General features: G+C 36.8%; 1 protein-coding gene across 8 annotated transcripts in view; it reads left to right on the top strand.

The window, feature by feature from the left end:
- gus (splA/ryanodine receptor domain and SOCS box containing gustavus) overlaps positions 1–19672 on the top strand; it is a 254306-nt gene that overhangs the window by 193291 nt on the left and 41343 nt on the right. Inside the window, exon 1 of one of the 8 annotated variants that reach the window (XM_089642708.1) lies at positions 5853–6086. The exons of 5 other annotated variants lie outside the window; for them this stretch is intronic. In XM_089642708.1, coding sequence (XP_089498834.1) covers positions 6061–6086 — 26 coding nt within the window. In that variant the 5' untranslated portion in view covers positions 5853–6060. Of the gene's footprint in view, positions 1–5852; positions 6335–19672 lie in introns of those variants that run through there. 2 more of the 8 variants (XM_089643085.1, XM_089642540.1) reach the window with 2 other exon arrangements.

Raw genomic sequence — 19672 nt, 5'->3', positions numbered from 1 at the left:
TAAAAAATATTCCGTCTGGTTTGTTTGTTTGTTGCAGTTGACTATGTATTCAAAACATCGTACCGAATGTTAATCAATGATGCGAACCTTTTAAAATGCTTTTTTTCACTTTTCATAAAATGCAGCACTGAATATTTTTCAATTAAAATATTTCCTGCAACCCTCACTCCCCGTTTTCCCTTTCAATTATTTTTAATACGTATACATTTTTATTTGAAACGGGTGTTCGGCGGGGAATACGAATGTGCCTATCGATTTTACCGTGAAGCGAAACTAAGTACGAGGCAGCAAATAATTCCTGGCATATTTTTTTCATATGGCGCGGTCATAAATTATTTCCCCATTTTAATTTGCATACGGTCGACGTTCGCGCGCGGAAGTTTCGATGCCAAGCCTGAAATTTTATAAAGCGCTGCTATGGGAACTGCGAACGGACTTTGAGGAATTCTCCAAAGTGCCACCGCACTATGTTTGACGAGGGTACAATCATTTCTGAAAGTTTCAGCAGTGTTCCTAGACTTCTCCTTTGTACCCTTACCTCCCTTCCCCCACCCTTCGTTTATCTTGACCTTACTCCCTGCCAGAGGCCGAGATCATGTTTATATAATCCTGTCGATTTCAAATATTGTTTTAGCTTTGCTGATCTTCTGAAATATTTATTAACACATTATTCATACAAAAAAGCCAACATTCCAAATCTAACCATCTGGCTAACGGGACGAAGATCAAACAGATTTCATAGTAATTTATCGTCGTCTAATTTTATTTCGGTATTAAAATCAACCCATTAGAAACAAAGCCTTTTTTTACTATGTACGTTTATTTTCAATCTATGTCTAATTAGTGGTAAATTCAAAGAGTTTTTTATTTTGTTTGGACTGAGGATTGAACCTTCCTCCTCAGGGAAGCACCGCTAACACTTACGCTAAATCCGAATTGTATAGTACCGACATTTATTTTGTCCATTAACTGCTCTAAATTTTTAAATATACCCAATGTAAACCAATATTTGAAAAATGCGTATGTGTGCATGAGTTGATTGAATGTCATCACTGTCATCGACAACGAGTGTATCTGCCGAGTTTCATCTCGATCTGATGTCAGGAAGTGGGTTAATTTTCACTTCCAAGATTCCATTTCATTAATTCATTTATTCATTCAATCAAGAAAATAAAATCAAAATTCAAATAGATTGTTTAAAAATAGCTTACGCACATTATCTTTACTCTACAAAAAATTACAGTACATTGTTCTAAATTGTCTATTTTTTCACAAGTGCCATTTTGCTTTTGGGGCAACGTATTCATGCGTTGTTTTGTTTGTACCTTCTACCTATAAACGAGAGCCTGTAACGTCCCCCGTAAAAATTCGGGGAAAAAATTTATAATGAATTTAATTAAGTTTTAATGGAATAAAATGTTTGGACAATTTAAATATTAGCATTTTTTTGTAAAATCTGCTTCCGACGCTTTTAAAGTTAGTTCTGTTTCCTTTTTTTTTTTACGAATGTGATTTCCCGAAGTGATGAGTTGAAATTTTCGCTGCTTGCCCAAACTATCTAAGCGTCATTTTCTTAATCTTACTCATTACAATTACATCCGCATTGAATTCTATACATATCTCCATATTTCTCACACGATCATACACGGGTTTTACCACACATACGTCTCTGAGTCATTAGACTTTCGAACACTATGAAAAGTTAACATGTTCAAATTGTTCAGTGGCTCAGAATTCAATTTTATTTTTGTTGTTTTTTTTTTTTTATAACTTAGTGAGTAAAACCTCAAATTGTAATTTTACTGTTAAAATAATAATAATTTACTCGCGCAATATTATTTCAATCACGTTTTGCTCGTAATATCCCATCATCGCAATAAGATTATTCGAATGGGATATAGTAAATGCTTAGATAGCTGGAATATGACTACTGTTATGTTTGTTTCTCTATTTCATTGCACTCGCTTGCAGTAATCAGTGTACATATTATGCAATGTGCGCGTGTGCGTGTGTGCACAGTACGGCAGGGTTAGTTAATACATGAATTAAACATCGGATAACAAACCAGGGGTGGAAACACATACACTCGGCTGATGAATCCACTTTGAAGCATCAATCGAAAATGCATTCTGGGTAAAGGTCATTATCCTTTTCAGCAGTCATATAAAAGAGCTCGGTTTTTTCAGTGATGATTAATGATGGTTGGTACCTATCTAAATTCTACTTACTTCAATGATTCCTCTTTAAGTCAGACACATTACGCTATATTTCATGCACTCTTAATTTAGGCGTGGCATATACTCGTACGTATTATACTTTGGGGTGACACACTACGCTATAATCTTCATCAGGAGAGGCGGTCAGATCAATCGGGGAACTACCGCGGAATATCATTTCTTTGTATGGGATATGTCACTTTGAGAGCCGCGTAATTTCGGCGCTCCGTAAATTGTTCTGACCCCTTCTCCTGCCGTAGGTAGTATAATATTATATAATTTTCAATTATAGCCTGGCTAGCAGATTACAGCGCACATCGTCGCCACGCCCACACTTATAACACATAATATTTTTAGGTGTGACAGGTCTGTATGGGATTGTTAGACGTGTAATATGGAGTTAGATAATACGCTTCGACCTTATAGTGTGATCTGTCACCCCCTTTATTATGTCAATTTTAGTAACTACAGATACATATTTTTTTATCATTGAATAGTTGAAACACTTTTTATGTTTATTGTAAAATTCAAGTTTTGTTATTATTTTATAATGGACCGGTTGCTTCACAGTATCTACTTGGATAATAACAAAACTTGAATAGGACCTTCTCAGAACTTGGTATTAACTATGAAATTTGTTGAATTGTTCAAATTCTGTTAAATAACCGGTCCTAATTTAAAAAATCTTGAAGTTTATACTGTGATAGTGTTTATTTATTTATTTTTAATTTTGGTGTAAAATATTCCAATTCAATGATAAAATTATGAAAGATTGAGGGTTCAGTAATTTTATATACGGTTTTCTTGAAATAACCTCAAAAATGTACGCGTTAATTTAGTTTTGATTAAATTACTTTACCATGTTGTACTTTTATATGAAACCACAAAAGTAACACTTCCAAAAATGTGGCTTGAAGTGTATTACCAATAATTTACTGTCGATATTTATATGTCTCTAAAGCCTTATGCTTACGACAGTTGTTGTGCACGGAGAAAAAGATATTGTTAAAAATGTGACCGCATGATCATTTCCCAATAAAATATTAGTCATTCAGAATATGTCTGAACACGTGTTCACGCAGGTGCCCTTGTCCGAATTAATATAAAATACGAGACAACAGTGTTCCGACTTCCTCATAACATGCTCGTGCTTTACTGATAGCTTGTTATGAAATTTGTCAAATCATTCGTTATAGGCCTCCAGTCCCATTTTTAACAAGAAAACCAATAATTTCATCAGATTTTTAATAAATTCACAATATTTCGTGTCAGTGAGTTTTCTCTGTGTGTTTAAGTGTTTATATGTTAATGAGATTCGTGAAACTGAACAATTTGCACCTCCTTCTTTATTAATTTTTATTTGAATACGAGATTTCCTAGAAAGTTTCCAGTTTCGTCGAGTTTTCTCAGCTCTCACCCATCGGACTTATAGATACTTTTTGGGGTGGTTTGAATTATGCATTAATATACCAATATAAACATAAATGAATATAATGATTAAAACTTAAAATTGCATTTTTTTTACTTCTCTACTTTTTGTTACTTTCTTTGATTTTGTGCATCATTAGTGCATGAATAATATTATTTTTATAGTTTGCTGTTCGGGTATCATATATACTAACAAATTTTAAACATAAAAAACATAACTTTTATGTAATAAAAGTGTAATGAAATAATGAAACATTAGATTTGGCAACGTCTCCAATCCCCGAGCAAACCCTCCGTGTTCCTCCGCCCCCTCGCGCCTCTTCCGCCCCCGTGCCTAAAGAGCGAGGGTGGTTTGCCCCGCAAAACCACCACTAGGAAAATTCGCGGCAACAGCGCGCCGGGAAATTCCTAAGGGGAGCCTCTTCTGAAAAGTATCCCCGCGCTTCAGCGAACAACTTGGTAGTCAAAAGGGACACACACAAAACTGTGCATTTTCCTTTGAAGCATGGAATGGCGTTTTTCCCTTTTGCTTCTTGTCTTCTTATTTTCCTCGTAATGTCTTTGTAGAAGTAGATCAAGTAGTCAAAAGCAATGATAATCTAGTACGACGAGAACACATCGCATTGAGAAGTTATACTGTTCTTCACTTTGAATGTGAAGAAATATCCGCGTAAAGGCTAATAGGATGTCAACATCGCTTGAATTTGTCTAAAAACTTTCACTTTATTCCCTTGTGATTTGACGATGAAATTGGGATAGGTTTTTGCCAGGTTCGTTTTTGGTAGGATGTTATCAAATTTATTTTATTCATTTGGAATACAAATACATTCGTATCAGGCTGGAGTAAAGCTCTTTATGAGAATCACGTTTTGCTTTTGGGAATTTCGTCTGATATACTTACTAATGAGAAGGCAAAATACTCTGAATTACATGTACCGTTCTGCGGGTTTTTGTATTACTGAGCTTCGTGGATTTATGGTAAGCATTTGTTGCAAATGAAAACATTAATATTAGGCACAGGCACCTACTCGCTTAATGGAGTTTTGTGGATAAGTAAGTCATTTATCTTGGGGTGGCATTCTTCTAATGATGATGATCGTTAGACTGAAATAAACGAGGTAATTAAAAGAGGAAGCTGTAAGATTTCTGCTATCGCCATTCGTTTTCGCATTATCTAGATCCGGCACCCTCCCCCGTACTCCGCCCGATCAATACGACACCCCAAAACTGGGAGCCTTCACGCGAAAATACCCCTTATGCGCTTTCCCCAAAGTTTCATATCTCCTGGCCGGATTCCTGTAAAGTTTTTCAAAAGAGCGCAATTCCACGGTATATTCGACCTTACTGCCGGAATCTTTTGGAGCGGTATTCGTACGCTTGCCGAGGCGTTTTCGGAGGGATGATGTTCCTAGCGGAGGTTTTTCGTGTTGCCGCCAGGCGTATGTAATCCTTACGCCTCTTGGCTTAAATTACAAAATTGTCTGTATTCTAAACTGCTGATCGTAAACGACATTTTGGTGGTTGCACAGTCATTAGAAGACAGTAGGTATATAATTACTACGATTTGTAATTAAAAAAATAACTCAGCATTAAGTATGACCGAGGCGTTGAATTACGAAAAAATATCCTTTTTAAAGAATTTGAGCCCTCGCTTCTCATTAACAACTCTCATTAGCAACTTTTTTTGCCTAGTAGGTGTATCGTTACTAAATAATGTTGAATGCTGGTTATTCGACTGAATTTAGTTGCTAGAATCACAAAGCTTGTCGCGTCATTCCGTGGGGCACAGGATTTTCCATTGAATTAATATGAACATTTTAATCTACTAATGTTTTTTCCTGGAATTAATCTGGAGTCACGCGATTTTTGGGCGTTTTTTAGTTCAGGTCAGTGGCAGATGAATCAGCCCAATAAACATGAATCAAATAATTGAGTATACGTGAATAGTTATTTTATACCATGCTATCGGGTTGCTCTTACGCCACTGGTTTGCAGTGGCTGAGTGCGCCGCTATTGAACAAACTGCTCGGAAACCGAAAAATCCGATTGAATGAGAATGTTCGTAAACTTGTAATTTGGCCGCCAGTCTGCCAGTGGCGCCCCTGGCCGTGTGCGCAGGCGCACTGGTAGTTGCGCGCAACGATCCCTGTCATTGGTTAGCCGATTCGACGCGAAGCGCATTCGGCCAATCGCGGGCCAGAGCCCGCCCGAGCTCGCGGTGTTTTGGCCTTCCAAGGTTAGTCTATGTTTAAGCCTTTAGCTATGATATCAACGTCAGAACTTAACCTAGTGTGGTTGCCTAGTGTTTTATATAGCGGTGCCGTTCAAAAGAGTGCCGGAATATTGAATAGAACTCGCAGGATTGACGCGAATTATAGTGCTATCGTGAACGGTTGTCCTGTAGATTTACAGCAAAATGGACGAATCAGTGCAAATAATACGGTGAGGAATTGTGTGGATCGCCGCCTAGCCGGTAGTTTTGGTTATATATCTAGGGACAACGTGATTGGGTACAACGAGGCGCTAAGGCTTCGGTGCGTGCAGGGGGGCCGAGTGTACGGGGGCCGCTGGGAAGGCCGGCTCGGGGCTGCAGTGCTCCTTGGCGAGTATCCGTATGTCTTGTACTGGAGAGCTGTATCCGCCGCCAGCGACACTCAGCGCGCGCCGTTCCCGCTCGCCATGGAGACCAGGTACAGCAAGCAAAGCCACCTTTGTGTTGTGTGTTGTGTGTCCCGCTCCCGACATCCTGGTACCTCTGCCCTCCAGCCAGCCTGCCGACCAAGTTCACCAGTGCGTTCACCCACGTGCCGTGCCGCCAGACTTCTTTGTCTGTCAGCCAGCCAGCTGTCTCTTTATCTAAATACATGCCAATGTGTGAAACTGAAAACTTCATTTATCAACAATACTAATAATAATAATACTCTCTGCTGTCAAACGTACGGGAACCATATGAATTCTCGGAATACCTCTTATCTTTTGTAAAAATAATAAATGTTGTTAAACAAACATAAACTTACCCATGGCAGGATATTTAGATTAAAAAAAATCTTTAAGGTCGTTAGTCTTACGAGTATATCTCTCGAGAAATATCGCTTCTTAGAATTACTTTGTTCTTACAAAAAATGTAAAAAAGTGGAATGTCTTACCATAGCTTAGATCTTGTAATAATGTTTGATTTATATATTTGGACTGCGTCAAGTTTGTCTTTGTCTTATCTGTCGATCTTGCGAGCCATCCTTCGATGTTAATGTATGGGTTATTTTTTCATTGGCTTCACTAACGTCAATCAGACTGCAATAATGTAACACTGATAAAAACAACAGAGTGAAGTTATATTGCCTTTAGTCCTGACAAAGGATTTGATTTGTTGCTAGTCATCGTGGAGAGCCTTATTGCGGGTTAAATATTAGCGGGATTACCTCATGGTAATGCGAGGTACTCTAAGTATTGGAGTCTCCTTGGTGATGCACTTGGGTGAATAAACACCGGACGTTGTGTATTTGTTGGACTTCTCCGGATGCACGTCATGAAAGTTCACAAGCCGACGACTGCGTTGTGTAATCGACAATAGTCAGTCCACATTGAATACGCCAGCTTCAAACTGTAATAATTGCCTTTCCCAATGGCAACAGTTTTAATTAACTATGATGATGCTATGAGTAAACTGAGCGGTTCGTGTTTTCGCTCCAATCCCACGTTTTTATCACTAAAAGTGAATGTCTCTCTTTGAGGCTGTTACAAAATCCAGCTCAGTAATCATGACTACCCGTGCATACTGCTAAATGCTGTTGCTATTTTGTAAGACCCACCATGCCTACCATGAAAAGTGGGATATTTTAACTCAATTCGCAGAGTTTGGTTTAAGAGGTAACACGACGTGCAACGTTTTATGATCCCAGTTTTGTGGGTAGTCCGTGGATTTGTAAAAGCCCTTTTAGCAGACGAAGGTAACGTGAGACTTTTTGTGAGTGAGACTTTATAAAAAGTTTTGTTTGCAAAAGGTGTGTTGAAACCATTAGGCCAGAGACAGGCGGCGGCCTTTTCCCCCAGCCGCTGTCGTTAAGTTCCTACTGTTCCAGACCCTCAGACAGTTCACTGTATGCAGTGAGGAGCCGAGTAACCAAACTACTCCGACCTGTTTTACCGTTCGTTATTCACAAAAAAACGTAGATTTATCGCCACTTGGTCCCTTTCTAACGACCAGCATATTCGTAACTAATTCAGAAGTTTTTACTAATGCTGCTAATAACGCATAAGTACTTTTTGGACTCGAATTGTTCGTTACCTATTTTTATTTTTTTACGTGACACCTCGCAAGTGCCCCTGTCTACATAGTGTAAAGACACTGGAACTATGTCACTACCCGGTCGGGCAGCGTTGTGAGGCGAGTTAAGATAGGGGCTAGATTTATTACTGCTATTAATAATGGATTATATAAAGTAGGAAAAACATATGTTAGTAGCTTGTTCCATATACGAGCTGACATACACAAAACGAGTCGAAAAAACGACCCGTTCTCATGAAACTAACATAAACTGTGAACGGGCGTTTTGCAATCGGTATGTTAACAACGGAAATTGTCTATCATACGAGCCGCCCTCCTTTGCATGTAATCAAGTAGGTTTATCAAGCATTTTGGGGCTCCAGACCAAAGGTGGCTCCCAAATTGAATTGTTGGGCGTCTTTGAAATTTTTACAGGGTTAGCAACTATATTACCATGTCACTTTACGATAGCTAAGAAGAAGTACCTGTTCAATCACAACATTACATAATTACAATCACAACAATGATATTGGTATAGAGACGTTTTTGGGAAAAAATCTCTTAAAGAGCTCTTTACAATGAGTCGTATAATGAAATGAAACAAAACTTATAACGTATAACTAACAACTTAATATATTATGTAATAAAGTTGCTAATTAATGTTTATTTGGTTTTAGTTCTCGTCTTAGCCTTGGAGTCGCACAATCCTTCACATATCGAAATCTAATGTTGAAAGTATTGTGACATCCAAACATTTCAAAATAAGTTATATTACGTACGGTTTTTACCAATTTATGTAAATAACCATGAAACACAAATTGAACAATAATACCATTGGCATCCTTAAGATAATCGTATCCCACGAATATGTATCTTCTATTCAAAACACACAGAAACTTATTTACTCGTGGTGCCTTACACGAATCACAAACTATTCGGCTGACGAATGACCATTAATGGTTTGTTCATTTTAAAGTAGACGTTCACTTTATATGCAATTAAGATCTGTGTTGCGATTCTGGCTCTTCGCTTGACAGGTCTCGCCAACCCTTCTTTTAACTAATCTAAATATCTAAAAACTTTAAATCAGAACGTGGTTTTTCAAAAGGATTCTCACGTTATTTCGCTAGTAATAAATAATATGATCGTCGCTACTAAAGAAAGCATTAAGCGCACCTGGCCAGGTAGGTCTATTCTTCGCTCACGATTGCTGAAGTTCTTTGTTCCCTGACACCCAACTGCCACCTTTCCACTATAGCTCGTAACAACGCCGAAGGTATCCTAGAGTCAGACCCTTCCTTTCCCATGAGTCCCTGGTCCTTTAGATTTAGGTCAGCCACCTGCCCGGGCTTTCGATATTATTCTTTATTTTTTTCTCGCTACACAATGGTTTGTTTTGATGGCGGTGGCAACACCAAAACAGGTCAGCTCGGAAGGTTAAATGCCCAAGTAGCGCGGTGTCAAATGTCCTCCCAGACTACAGGTCGCAATCTGCGAAACTCTGGCCACAGCAGCAGAATGCGTTGATTTGTTTGTTGTGCTTATGGCGCAGCTACCAGTTTTTAGTGATGTCCCTCAGTATATCATTATTCCTTTAAAAAACAACAATTAAAATATATTTTTACAGTCAATACAGTCCAACAATTAAGATTGAATATTATTTAGATTTTTTTTCTAAAATTTAATTTAATCAAACTAAATGTTAGCATTTTTTACAAATGTTATTGTGTATATTTTGATAACAAACTAAGTTTCAAAAGTTTTAATTCACTGAAATATAGGTAAGAACCAACAAGATAATTGTCGTATACTAGTAGGTACCTATGTATTCTGAGTACTAGGTAGATGGAATCCTGACCTCGTGTTGTGGGGATTGTATTCATATGGTGCATGCATCCCGTTCCGCAACTCGACTCTATGCAACGGAGACATTCTCCTACAGGTAATCTATACGAAGCCACCGAACCCAAAGATACCTAGCAGCAACTGGTCATTTGCTCCGAGGCGAGGACCGGAATGGAACCGATTTACAGAACTCTCCGTACATATTATTCTTAGTCCAGCGAGGACTGAAGACGGGTTGAGACTTTACCCACTGAACTAAGGAGTTAAGCCGTCTGGCGGGTTCAAGGGCTCCCCACTCCGGACAAACCGGATTCCTGGCTGCAGGTCTTTTTTGTTCCTCTTTCTGACTACCATATTATATTCAGGGCATGTTAAATATTCCTCAAAACTTGGATCCAGCTCGTAAAATTTAAGTGCGGCTTTTTTTGCCGGACCAGATTTTTTTACCGTCACTGCTGGATATTGCGATTGCAATAAAAAAATATATAAACATTTCTTTAGTGTCGCTCTTAAGCTCCGTCGACACGCTCAATCTTATTTGCACAAATAAGCATGGAAGTTATGACAGCACAATAGTATAGCGCACAAACGGCATGCATAAACGTTATTTTGCGCGAACTAAATTTGCTCTAATTTGCACAAGTAAGCATGTACGTTAAGACGGCAAAGGTGTATAGTGCGCAAAAGTCTTGAATACACTTCAAATGTTTACGACAGGTTTGCACAAATTGTTTGCGCATGCAAGTCGCTGGCGTACAGGCGCCGCACAGTGTATCGTATTTTTTGCGCAAACTTTTGTACAAACTGCATTCAAGTCGCTGCGTGTAGACGGACCTTTAAGTAAGCTTATATTCGAATTGTAAATAATATCGTTAAAATTGTATAATTCCTTTTCTTCCTTAAACTTCTACGAATTTGCCACCGCCGCACCATTCTCATACACTACTAAATTATGCTAATCATCTTTTGTTGATTCAGGCCTATCAAGCTGGTATAAACAGGAAATAATCTGCTTGCCTCCAAAGAAGACTGGTTCGTAGCTTGTTGAGCCCTGATTCCTGATATAATAATGTAAAACTCAAGTTTCTTGTTCGCTCCAACCTCTGTTACGATTTTTCCTTGTAGGTTGAATCTGGATTTCTTGCGAAGGCTTTGTAATCAGCGATGGAGGTCGAACGATACAGCATTTAGTCGCTGGTGTGTGTTGCAGATTTTCACTGCTCAACTATTTTATTACTGCCTCATATGAAAGGGATACATAATATTTGCACCACAATTATGGAACTCTTTTATAGACAATAATTGCTCGAAATTATGAAATTAACCTTTTGCATAAACCCTAAGTAGCATTCGTAATAATTCATTTATCATTATGTGATTTAATTGTTTTACCGAATCATTGACCTCGACGAGTAATGTTGGATCATTCACCAATAGCGATCCATCGTCCTCCGAGGGTTAAACCTGATTGGAGTATGCATTCCGCTCCGAAGAGCAGATGGTAAACACACGTTAATACATTGTGTATCCCTTTGTTTATCTACCTGTTGCGAGGAGCAAAAAATGTGAAAAGCGAGCAAGAATTTCCAGCCAATTGGTCGTCTGCACGCGTTATCCGAAGACGCCAGACGCTTTGTGACCAAAATGGAACTTCTCCACTCGCCGAGATCAACATGAAATCGCAGTTATTTATATACACAAACGCTCCACGCAAACTTGCAAAACATAATTGATTTATTTCGGTCGTTAAACTCACAAATAATTATACCTATACATCTTCAGACTATTCCTGATTTCCCATTAACATTCCTTAAAACTTGAAACGTGTTGTGGGTGAATCATGAAAATTCGTGAAAAATTATTCACGATGTCAAACTGCATGCATATCTAACCAAAAACATGTCATTTCAAAACAGTGAGCACTTAACCTATTTTTCCTGTCATTTTATACGGTTTGTCTGAATTATTTCATTCAGTTGTAGTGCCACAGTCTTGTCAACGTTTATTTTAAAACACGATGAGACAATAAAACACGAAAGTCGACTCAGGGCGACCTTTTGTGTTTCAACAAAGACAAAAACCTGCTCCCTCGAATCTGACGTTTTCACAGAGTTAAATGCACAACTGCTGCATGCAATTTAATCTGGCTGAAATAATATACTACCAAGTGCCAGCAAAATCTCCCAAGGCTAAGAAGCTTTCAACCTTTATCTTAATGTTGAATATTCTCAAAAACGTCAACGAACCGTACAAGTCCCATAAATATTGCTATCCAGATCATGATATAATTAATCCATTTTCCCTTCCTTGCAAGCTGCGCAGTAATGTTATCGCTGGACTGTAATTTACAATCGGAGGTTATCTTTGATGTTGTTGAACCGAAATAAAAATAGCCCTCATGCAAGTCTGTATGGGCACAGCCGGGGGCGTGTCGGCGGGTTTATTCCCGAGAGGGCGCGAGAACTGCGTCGGGTGGTCATGGCACCGGGGGCCCCTGTCAGCTCGCTGTAACGTCGGCTTTAAAATAACACATCGCGCAGAGAATACTCCCGGAGTGTATTTATTATGCACGGAGGAGCGACTCACTAAACTCACTTCCTCCGGCGAGTTCCCTATGCGTGTTGACTCTACGTGTGTGTGCGTGCACTCGGCTTTGTGTACATATCAAAATTGCTTTTAGGGTGTTTGTCAATATTTATAGGAATATTTACTTTCTACGTTAATGCTTTCACATCTATCTGCTTGTGATGTTTTGTAGGTTTCAGATTTTTTACAGATTTTAAGTGGTTTTCTTGGCATTTAGAATTTTGTTATAAATGGACTAGGTTCACAAACGGTATTCATTATTATTTCTCGTGTTGATAACACCAATGAGATAGAATTATGTTTTGATTATCTTTTTACATAAGCCACACGTAACATTAACATAACATCGTATAAAAAAATCTGGCAAGTAAATGTTTTGCCTCCATTTTTTAATGCAATATTCTAAACTAAATACACAATTTTAATTGGGCTTTACAATGTCGATGTTTTTCTACTGTCATTTAAACTTTCGATGTATTCTATAGATAAAGCTTTAAGCCTCGCTCGGTAGTCGTAAATCATTATTATTTGTTCGTGAAACTGGCGCTTTACCAAAATACCCGTTGATATCAAAGACACTGCACAGATTGCATCCATCGAGGCATCCTTTCCTGCACTGTGTCTGCAAGTTGGCGATCATCTGCCATTGGATATTTGGAAGCTCCGGCTTTATCCACGTTGTAAAGCTCAGCTCGCTTTGTCCCTACGCATAATAAAGCCAGGGCCTATACTCGGCTGCGCAGCTGTTCCCTCGTGGGTCCTTTTTTTGTCGAGTTCTCGAACCGCTCCTGCGCCGGCTAGACACTCTGCTTGAATCTTGATTTATCATTTAAATTCAGCTTTATGAATCACTTTGAAAAGAAAATATCCGCACGATAAATGCGGATGATGAAATTAATTCCGTGGACCACTACCTGTCTACAGATCTTCCACTCGTAAATCTTAAGGCGAAGCTTAATGCCAAATCACTATTTTGATTAATCTTTATAACGAATTGGTGTACATTATGAATACCAAAAATATGCTTTAGATAAATTGAAGGTTTTCCTATCGTTTCGCTTGAGTAAAATGCAAATAAAAATATAAATGTAAACTACTAATTTTTTTTTTCAAATAGCTAAGATTATCTATGACAAGTTCACTTGTTTAACTTTTTTTGCTTTCTTATAAAATTATTTACAAAATAAATAAAAAACAGTTTTGTGCTTGAAATCGAACGTTTCTACACCCCGTTTGCCGAGCGATTTTAATGCCAATTACCTACAATATAAGGTATACCAAGAACATGGACATTTTTGGCTTATAGCTTCCTCTTAACTGTGAACCAGATATATGATTGTTTGAAGCAGCGAAACTCTAGTGAGAGCTCAAGCTTCATGAAATTTGCACAGGTTTTCTGTCTTGAGTTTTTTGTGACATTTCCACCACGTGGTGCTAAATATCTGTTTTATTTCTTAAAAGTAACACAAATTGCCGTATTATTTGTTCCATATTTTTCCAAAAGAAAATACTTTTCGATCAAAACTATTGAAACTTAGATGATACCGGGTAGTACATAGCTAACTAATAGTATTCATTAAAATCCTAACAAAATAACACGTTTTATGGTGGGTTTTACGTGTTTCATTAAAATACAGCGGACTTGTTCATGATAAAAGTAGTGTCGTCAGTACCAGTTTATCGACGAATCATCCTAGCATTTATATCTAACGTCTACTGCATACAAGTATAATAATTCCCCGTGCATGTCTCGCTGTTAAATGAAAGTAACTTTTATGACTGTTTCAAAGATCAATAATATGCAGACAACTAGTCATCTGGAATCGTTTGGTGTAGTTTCGACGGCCATGTGGTGTTATAAAACCTGAAACGTGAACAAATTTACTTTTTTAGTATCAATCTGTCGTCTCGGTATGTGTCGTTTTGAATTAGTATCGTTAAAATATAAACATTGTTTCCTGTCTAGTTATGTTAAACATAAATGATTTTAAAGTAGATATTTAGAATAATGTTATGGTGGATCAAGTCAAAGAATCGAGAGGATGGGTGAGAATACATCGCAGGAAATCACGACACGATCAAATTAATCAAATGCTTGAGTCTAGTATAAAGGGTCTGAATGATAGGTCTATGAAGCTATCAGTGTCTGGCATGATAGGTTGTGGTGTCCTTATTTCAAATTCGACAAAGGCTTCGATATGGCTCACGCAAAACCATTATACAATTACGCAGTTCTTTATTAATACATACAAATGCATACTTTGATTTGATGTATTATTAAATTATGTATATGGAGCCCTACAAACAAACAGATATCATTTTTAAATAGTCCCTTTTTTCATCTGTATTAAAATGTATGGTAACTGGGTGCTTTGTACGCCCCCTGCCAATGATTATTTATTCATACATACTCAATGTCGTGACTCGTATTGATTCCGATCAACACGCTGTTTGTTTTTTGTTCCTCGTTAGCAATTTGATTGGTTTGACTCTGGCCGACCTGGAGGAGATTGTCTCACGTCTCGTAGTCAGCATCCAATAGCCGACAGTGCGTCATGTGCTGCCGATATACATGTAACCAGCTCGGCTGAGTGGATGGACAACCTTGACTTTGACACTACGATCGGCGTTATTGTTTCAGCGATCTAACCTTGGTCGTGTCATTCGCGCCGTTCCCATTCTGGCCGATCCGAATCGGTAATTTGTTCCTAAGTCGCATGCATTCCTGCCACAACGCATCAATACGCCAATATGCCACGACGCTAAGCACTTGAGATAAGCCGCTTGGCATCAAACATACTAATTTCGATTGTCTGTAATGTGCGTTAGTTATTCCTACGTGAAATCTGGTTTAATTAACTCAAATTTAATTTGAATATAAGTGCCATTTTCAAAATTGGAACTGATTGTTTGAAGAGTTCAGAAAAACACTAAAGTACCCCCGATGGCCCTCTGGAGACGGGAGATGGTCGAATATCTTCCTTAAACGGCTGATTGCAAACATTTTTGAGTAACATTTTCACTTTTATTTCGCATTTTTTTTAATTTATTTATTTTTCTTTGGTTTTATTTTCTTCTTTTTTTATGTGCCTATCTACTATGTATTGTTGTTTTGTCTGACTTCTTTTTTGTTATTTCAAAATATGGAAAGTATTGCATTGCACTACCCCTGCATACAAATCTGGAATATATATTTTTTCCGATTTTATGTCCGGGTTAAATCTTCCCCACAGGAAAAACTAAACCCTTCCACACACTTTTCCACAAATGATCATCTAGGCCAGGTGTGGCGAACCTAGGGCACGCGTGCCCGAGGTGGCACGTTTGATCATTTGGATGGCACACTAACGATTTCCAAGTTCAATTTTTTTTTTTTTAATTTTTAAGTTTAAAAAATATATTTTTTTGATTTGACAAGTTGTTTCAAAAATATCTGAACAATCGTTCATATTCTTCTTTTCTTTGCAAATGTAACAGTCATTCTGTTGATTTTTTTCAAACCAGAATTGGGTTATTTCAGTTCAAATTTAACTTACGTTACATTTGAAAATTTCATTCAATGTTCCCCGCCATTGATTGTTTCAACAGCAAAAATCTCATTGATAAATAACTAATATGTACATTTATTGATTATGACTTTATTTTTATGAAACTCTTTTGTAATTTTTAAGCTTATGAATAAAATTTAAAAAAAAAACTTTTTTTATCTATTTGGTAAATTTTTTTACAGCTTGGGCACGCCACACAATCTAGAAATAATATTTGAGGATTTTTGGCACGCGGGCCCAAAAAGGTTCGCCACACCTGATCTAGGACATTATGCAAGTGCATTATATAAGCATAATAAATACAAAATAATACAACAACAACACGTCAAATCACCAGAGATCAAATGGGAAAATAATTCACCGACTCCAGATATTTTCATATCCGGAGTGTTCGGCTTGGTAAAACTTGTAAATCCTATATAAATATTTTAAAAATTTTCATAATCCTGCATGTATTTAAAAAGACTGATTTTTTCATTTTTATATATAAATTCTTTGACAGATCTAAAACGCCTAAATTTTGAATGAGAGAGCTAGGTATAATGCCAGTAGCCGAAATAACAAATGGCAATATTTTTATAGTTTGAGAATGCCAAATTCTTTTAATCTCATTTCCTAAATCTGTATATTTCTTCAGAAACAGATTTTTGAATATTACAGGAATTTGGAATAAACTTTTATTATTATTATTATACATGAAATTATGGGGCACGTAGATAACAATTAAATGATAAATTATTTTATATAAAATATAAAGGCATATCTGGTTCACTTGATCGTGCCACGTGATCCTCGGGCGTCACCGACTTCTTCTTCCATTCACTTTTGCGCCACTTATTCTCCTTAAACTCCTTTCTTCGTTTGTTCGCTGTCAAGCCCAAAATTATGAAAAAAATCATTTTCAGGAATTTAATATTAATATCTACATATGTAATATTTTTATACAGCTATATGGTCTTCGATATTCGAGTGATGAATTCGAAACATCGCGTTTATCGATTATTATATTATATATATATATGTCATAGTTGAAAGAGTAAATTCATGTGGTCAAGTCATGGGTTGTTCCTGAGAAGTAGTTTCTCGGTTTGGTCGCCCTCACGAATCGCAAGCCTGAATATGAGACCACAGTTTCATAGTACGGGGACACGCGACCGTAATAATATGATATGACTAATGTTTCAACATGATCCAAATATCTTCGGTGTCAAGTCTGGCTTATTATTTGCTACAATGCGTGCAATTTTATGTGAATACCGCACAAGAGTCTTAACTGCTCCGATCCGTTTGGAGCCAGTGAGACTATGGCATCCCCAATTAATGTAATAATGTATGTTGAGATAAGTGTAGGACATTTGGTCATTTTATAAATAAGCATATTTACAAAATTTTATGGTTTTCCCGGCAAACTAGCATTATCATAAACAGGTTGAAAATGTATTGTTTGTTTTCTGCCAATGTTTCCGTTTGTGATTGGCATTATTGAAACATTTGGTTGATCAAAATATCATTTACAAAATATTTGAATGCAAAAATCAAGTGTTTCTAAATTAATATAGTCGACGAAAAAAACATGTCGCCAACTTTTGATCTTTTTAATGCCATAACTGCATGTTTATTCCCAACGCTGGCTCCTTTATTTGCTCCGAAAAATTTGGCTGTACGTGGGATTCTTATCTCTTAACATTTGAATCACGTTTTCAGCAGTTTTTTTAAACTGAAAAATGTCTTATTTCCTGGTAGATAATGTATTTGATGCTATTATTCTGACGTAAAAAAGTAATTTGAATTATTCATGCAAGTAATTAAATGCATTTTTGGTTTTGTTAAACCGAGCTTTCGGTAATTACCACGATTAGCATGACAATGGTTTGGGTAACGTTCGCATATGGTCCCGTGGACATTTTGCATTATCTTATCTTTGCATACAATTGATCATTGTTTGCAATGTATGACCGAGAACCAACGTTATAACTATCTTATTTACATTGTCTGTATGGTGAAAGTCAATATGTAATTATTATACTTCAAGCCGTTATGTTACCCCGGAGTTAAATTTCGTAGGTACTTTGGTTAGTCTGTGATATGGAACAGTGCCAAACTCTAGAAACGTTTCTAGTAACACCTTGCTTATATGCTGTTGTTCAGATTACTTAGAAGTCTTTACACTGATATTGTCCTTTTTTCCAATATTAACTAATTATAAATAAAAACAATTCTAGCGCCTTAATATTTAGAACCTACTCGGTCATTACAAAAATAAATAAATATGTTTAAATGGAGAAGGTAAAACTTTTCTTTGTAAACAATGGCATTGATACCTCTGTTTATCTCAAGTCTTAAAAGATCTACGAGTATGCACGTTTCATTCATCATTACATGTTCATTATCGCTGGATTTACATAAGAACTTAAATAATAATAACATCTCGATGACCTACTACTGTTTATCTCATATTGCGCTATTTAATATTTTATCAATAGGCGATACACGTGTCTATAAGATTATGCATAATATAAATGTAGCCTTGTGTGCAATACGCAGTACAATGCACCAATGTATGCATTTATGTGCAACAGAGCGGGCTTTTTGATTGCAACGTTTTCCTCTCCTTCAATTCCATCGACTTAATCACACATTTCTACTTCGGGCCAGAATCATAACTGAAGCAATCATAATTTAATTTGTAATTTTTGTTACTTCATAAATATATCAAGCATTTCATATGAATTTATGGTTTTGCGATCAAATTTATTGTTATTTTCAGTTTCTTTCTCCTCTTTCATTCAAATTAATATACTGTCCCATCGGCTAATAACATAATATTCGTCGATAATATTTTATCGTCTAACTTTTACCTTAATGTCTGCATACGTGACTATAAATTTTATCACCCATAAAATGTTTATTCAATACCATATAGGTTGAGGAACTTAACTTTTCCGTCATATTATTACCAATAAAGTGTCAAAATTCTATTAAAGTTACTACCCAACCGTCAAATGACACAATAAAATTAACGATTAATATAATGTTAATAATATCATAATTCATTAATTAATCTTCTAAAAACATTAAGGACGGGATGTTTCACAGAATTTGAACAATTTGTCCAATTTCAAAGTTGATTTCAAGTTCTGTGAAGTTTCTATTCAAGATCTGTTGTATTTCAGTTTGGTGAAGCAACTGGTCAATAATGATATAATAATATAACTTAATTGTGATATTTGATGAATTGTTCAAATTCCATGAAGCAACCCGTCCTAAGTATTCAACTATTGAACGTACATTATTGCAATGTCGATGATTCACTGTCGTCCGCTGAAATTTGTAGTACCTACAATAATTCAATTTGTGCAAAAATTGTTTTGCAATGAAAATGTTAACTTCATATTTATTTTTATTGCGTAGTATCATTGAGTGAATTCAGTTCAGTATTTTGAATTCAGTAGTCTAGTTGTAGTTCTCTCGATCGTGAATCGGTGTCAATGCTAAGGCTCGGATTAGCTAACACACTTTAGGCGATCTCGGCTCGGTTCAATATGACCACGGCTGGAGTTCTATTATGTAGTACGTATTTCGCAGTACTAAAGCCACCCACCTCTGTTCGGATGTTGGGCAAGGTTTTGAGAACGGAGTCTCTTGCATACATCGCGAGCTCTGCAAAATGGACTCCCTTTTACACTTCTTTAACTTTCGTAACCGGCTTTGTTGGCTTTTTATTTCATCTGCCAAATTAACCGCAAGCATTCAACTCTCTATTTTCAAAAATTTAATATCTCAAC

The sequence above is a fragment of the Hesperophylax consimilis genome, chromosome 1 (genome assembly GCF_061612785.1).
Source record: "Hesperophylax consimilis isolate HC1 chromosome 1, BYU_Hcon_1.0, whole genome shotgun sequence".
NCBI lineage: Eukaryota > Metazoa > Arthropoda > Insecta > Trichoptera > Limnephilidae > Hesperophylax > Hesperophylax consimilis.
The sequence above is the reverse complement of the archived record's forward strand: the minus strand, read 5'-3'. Positions and strand labels throughout refer to the sequence as shown.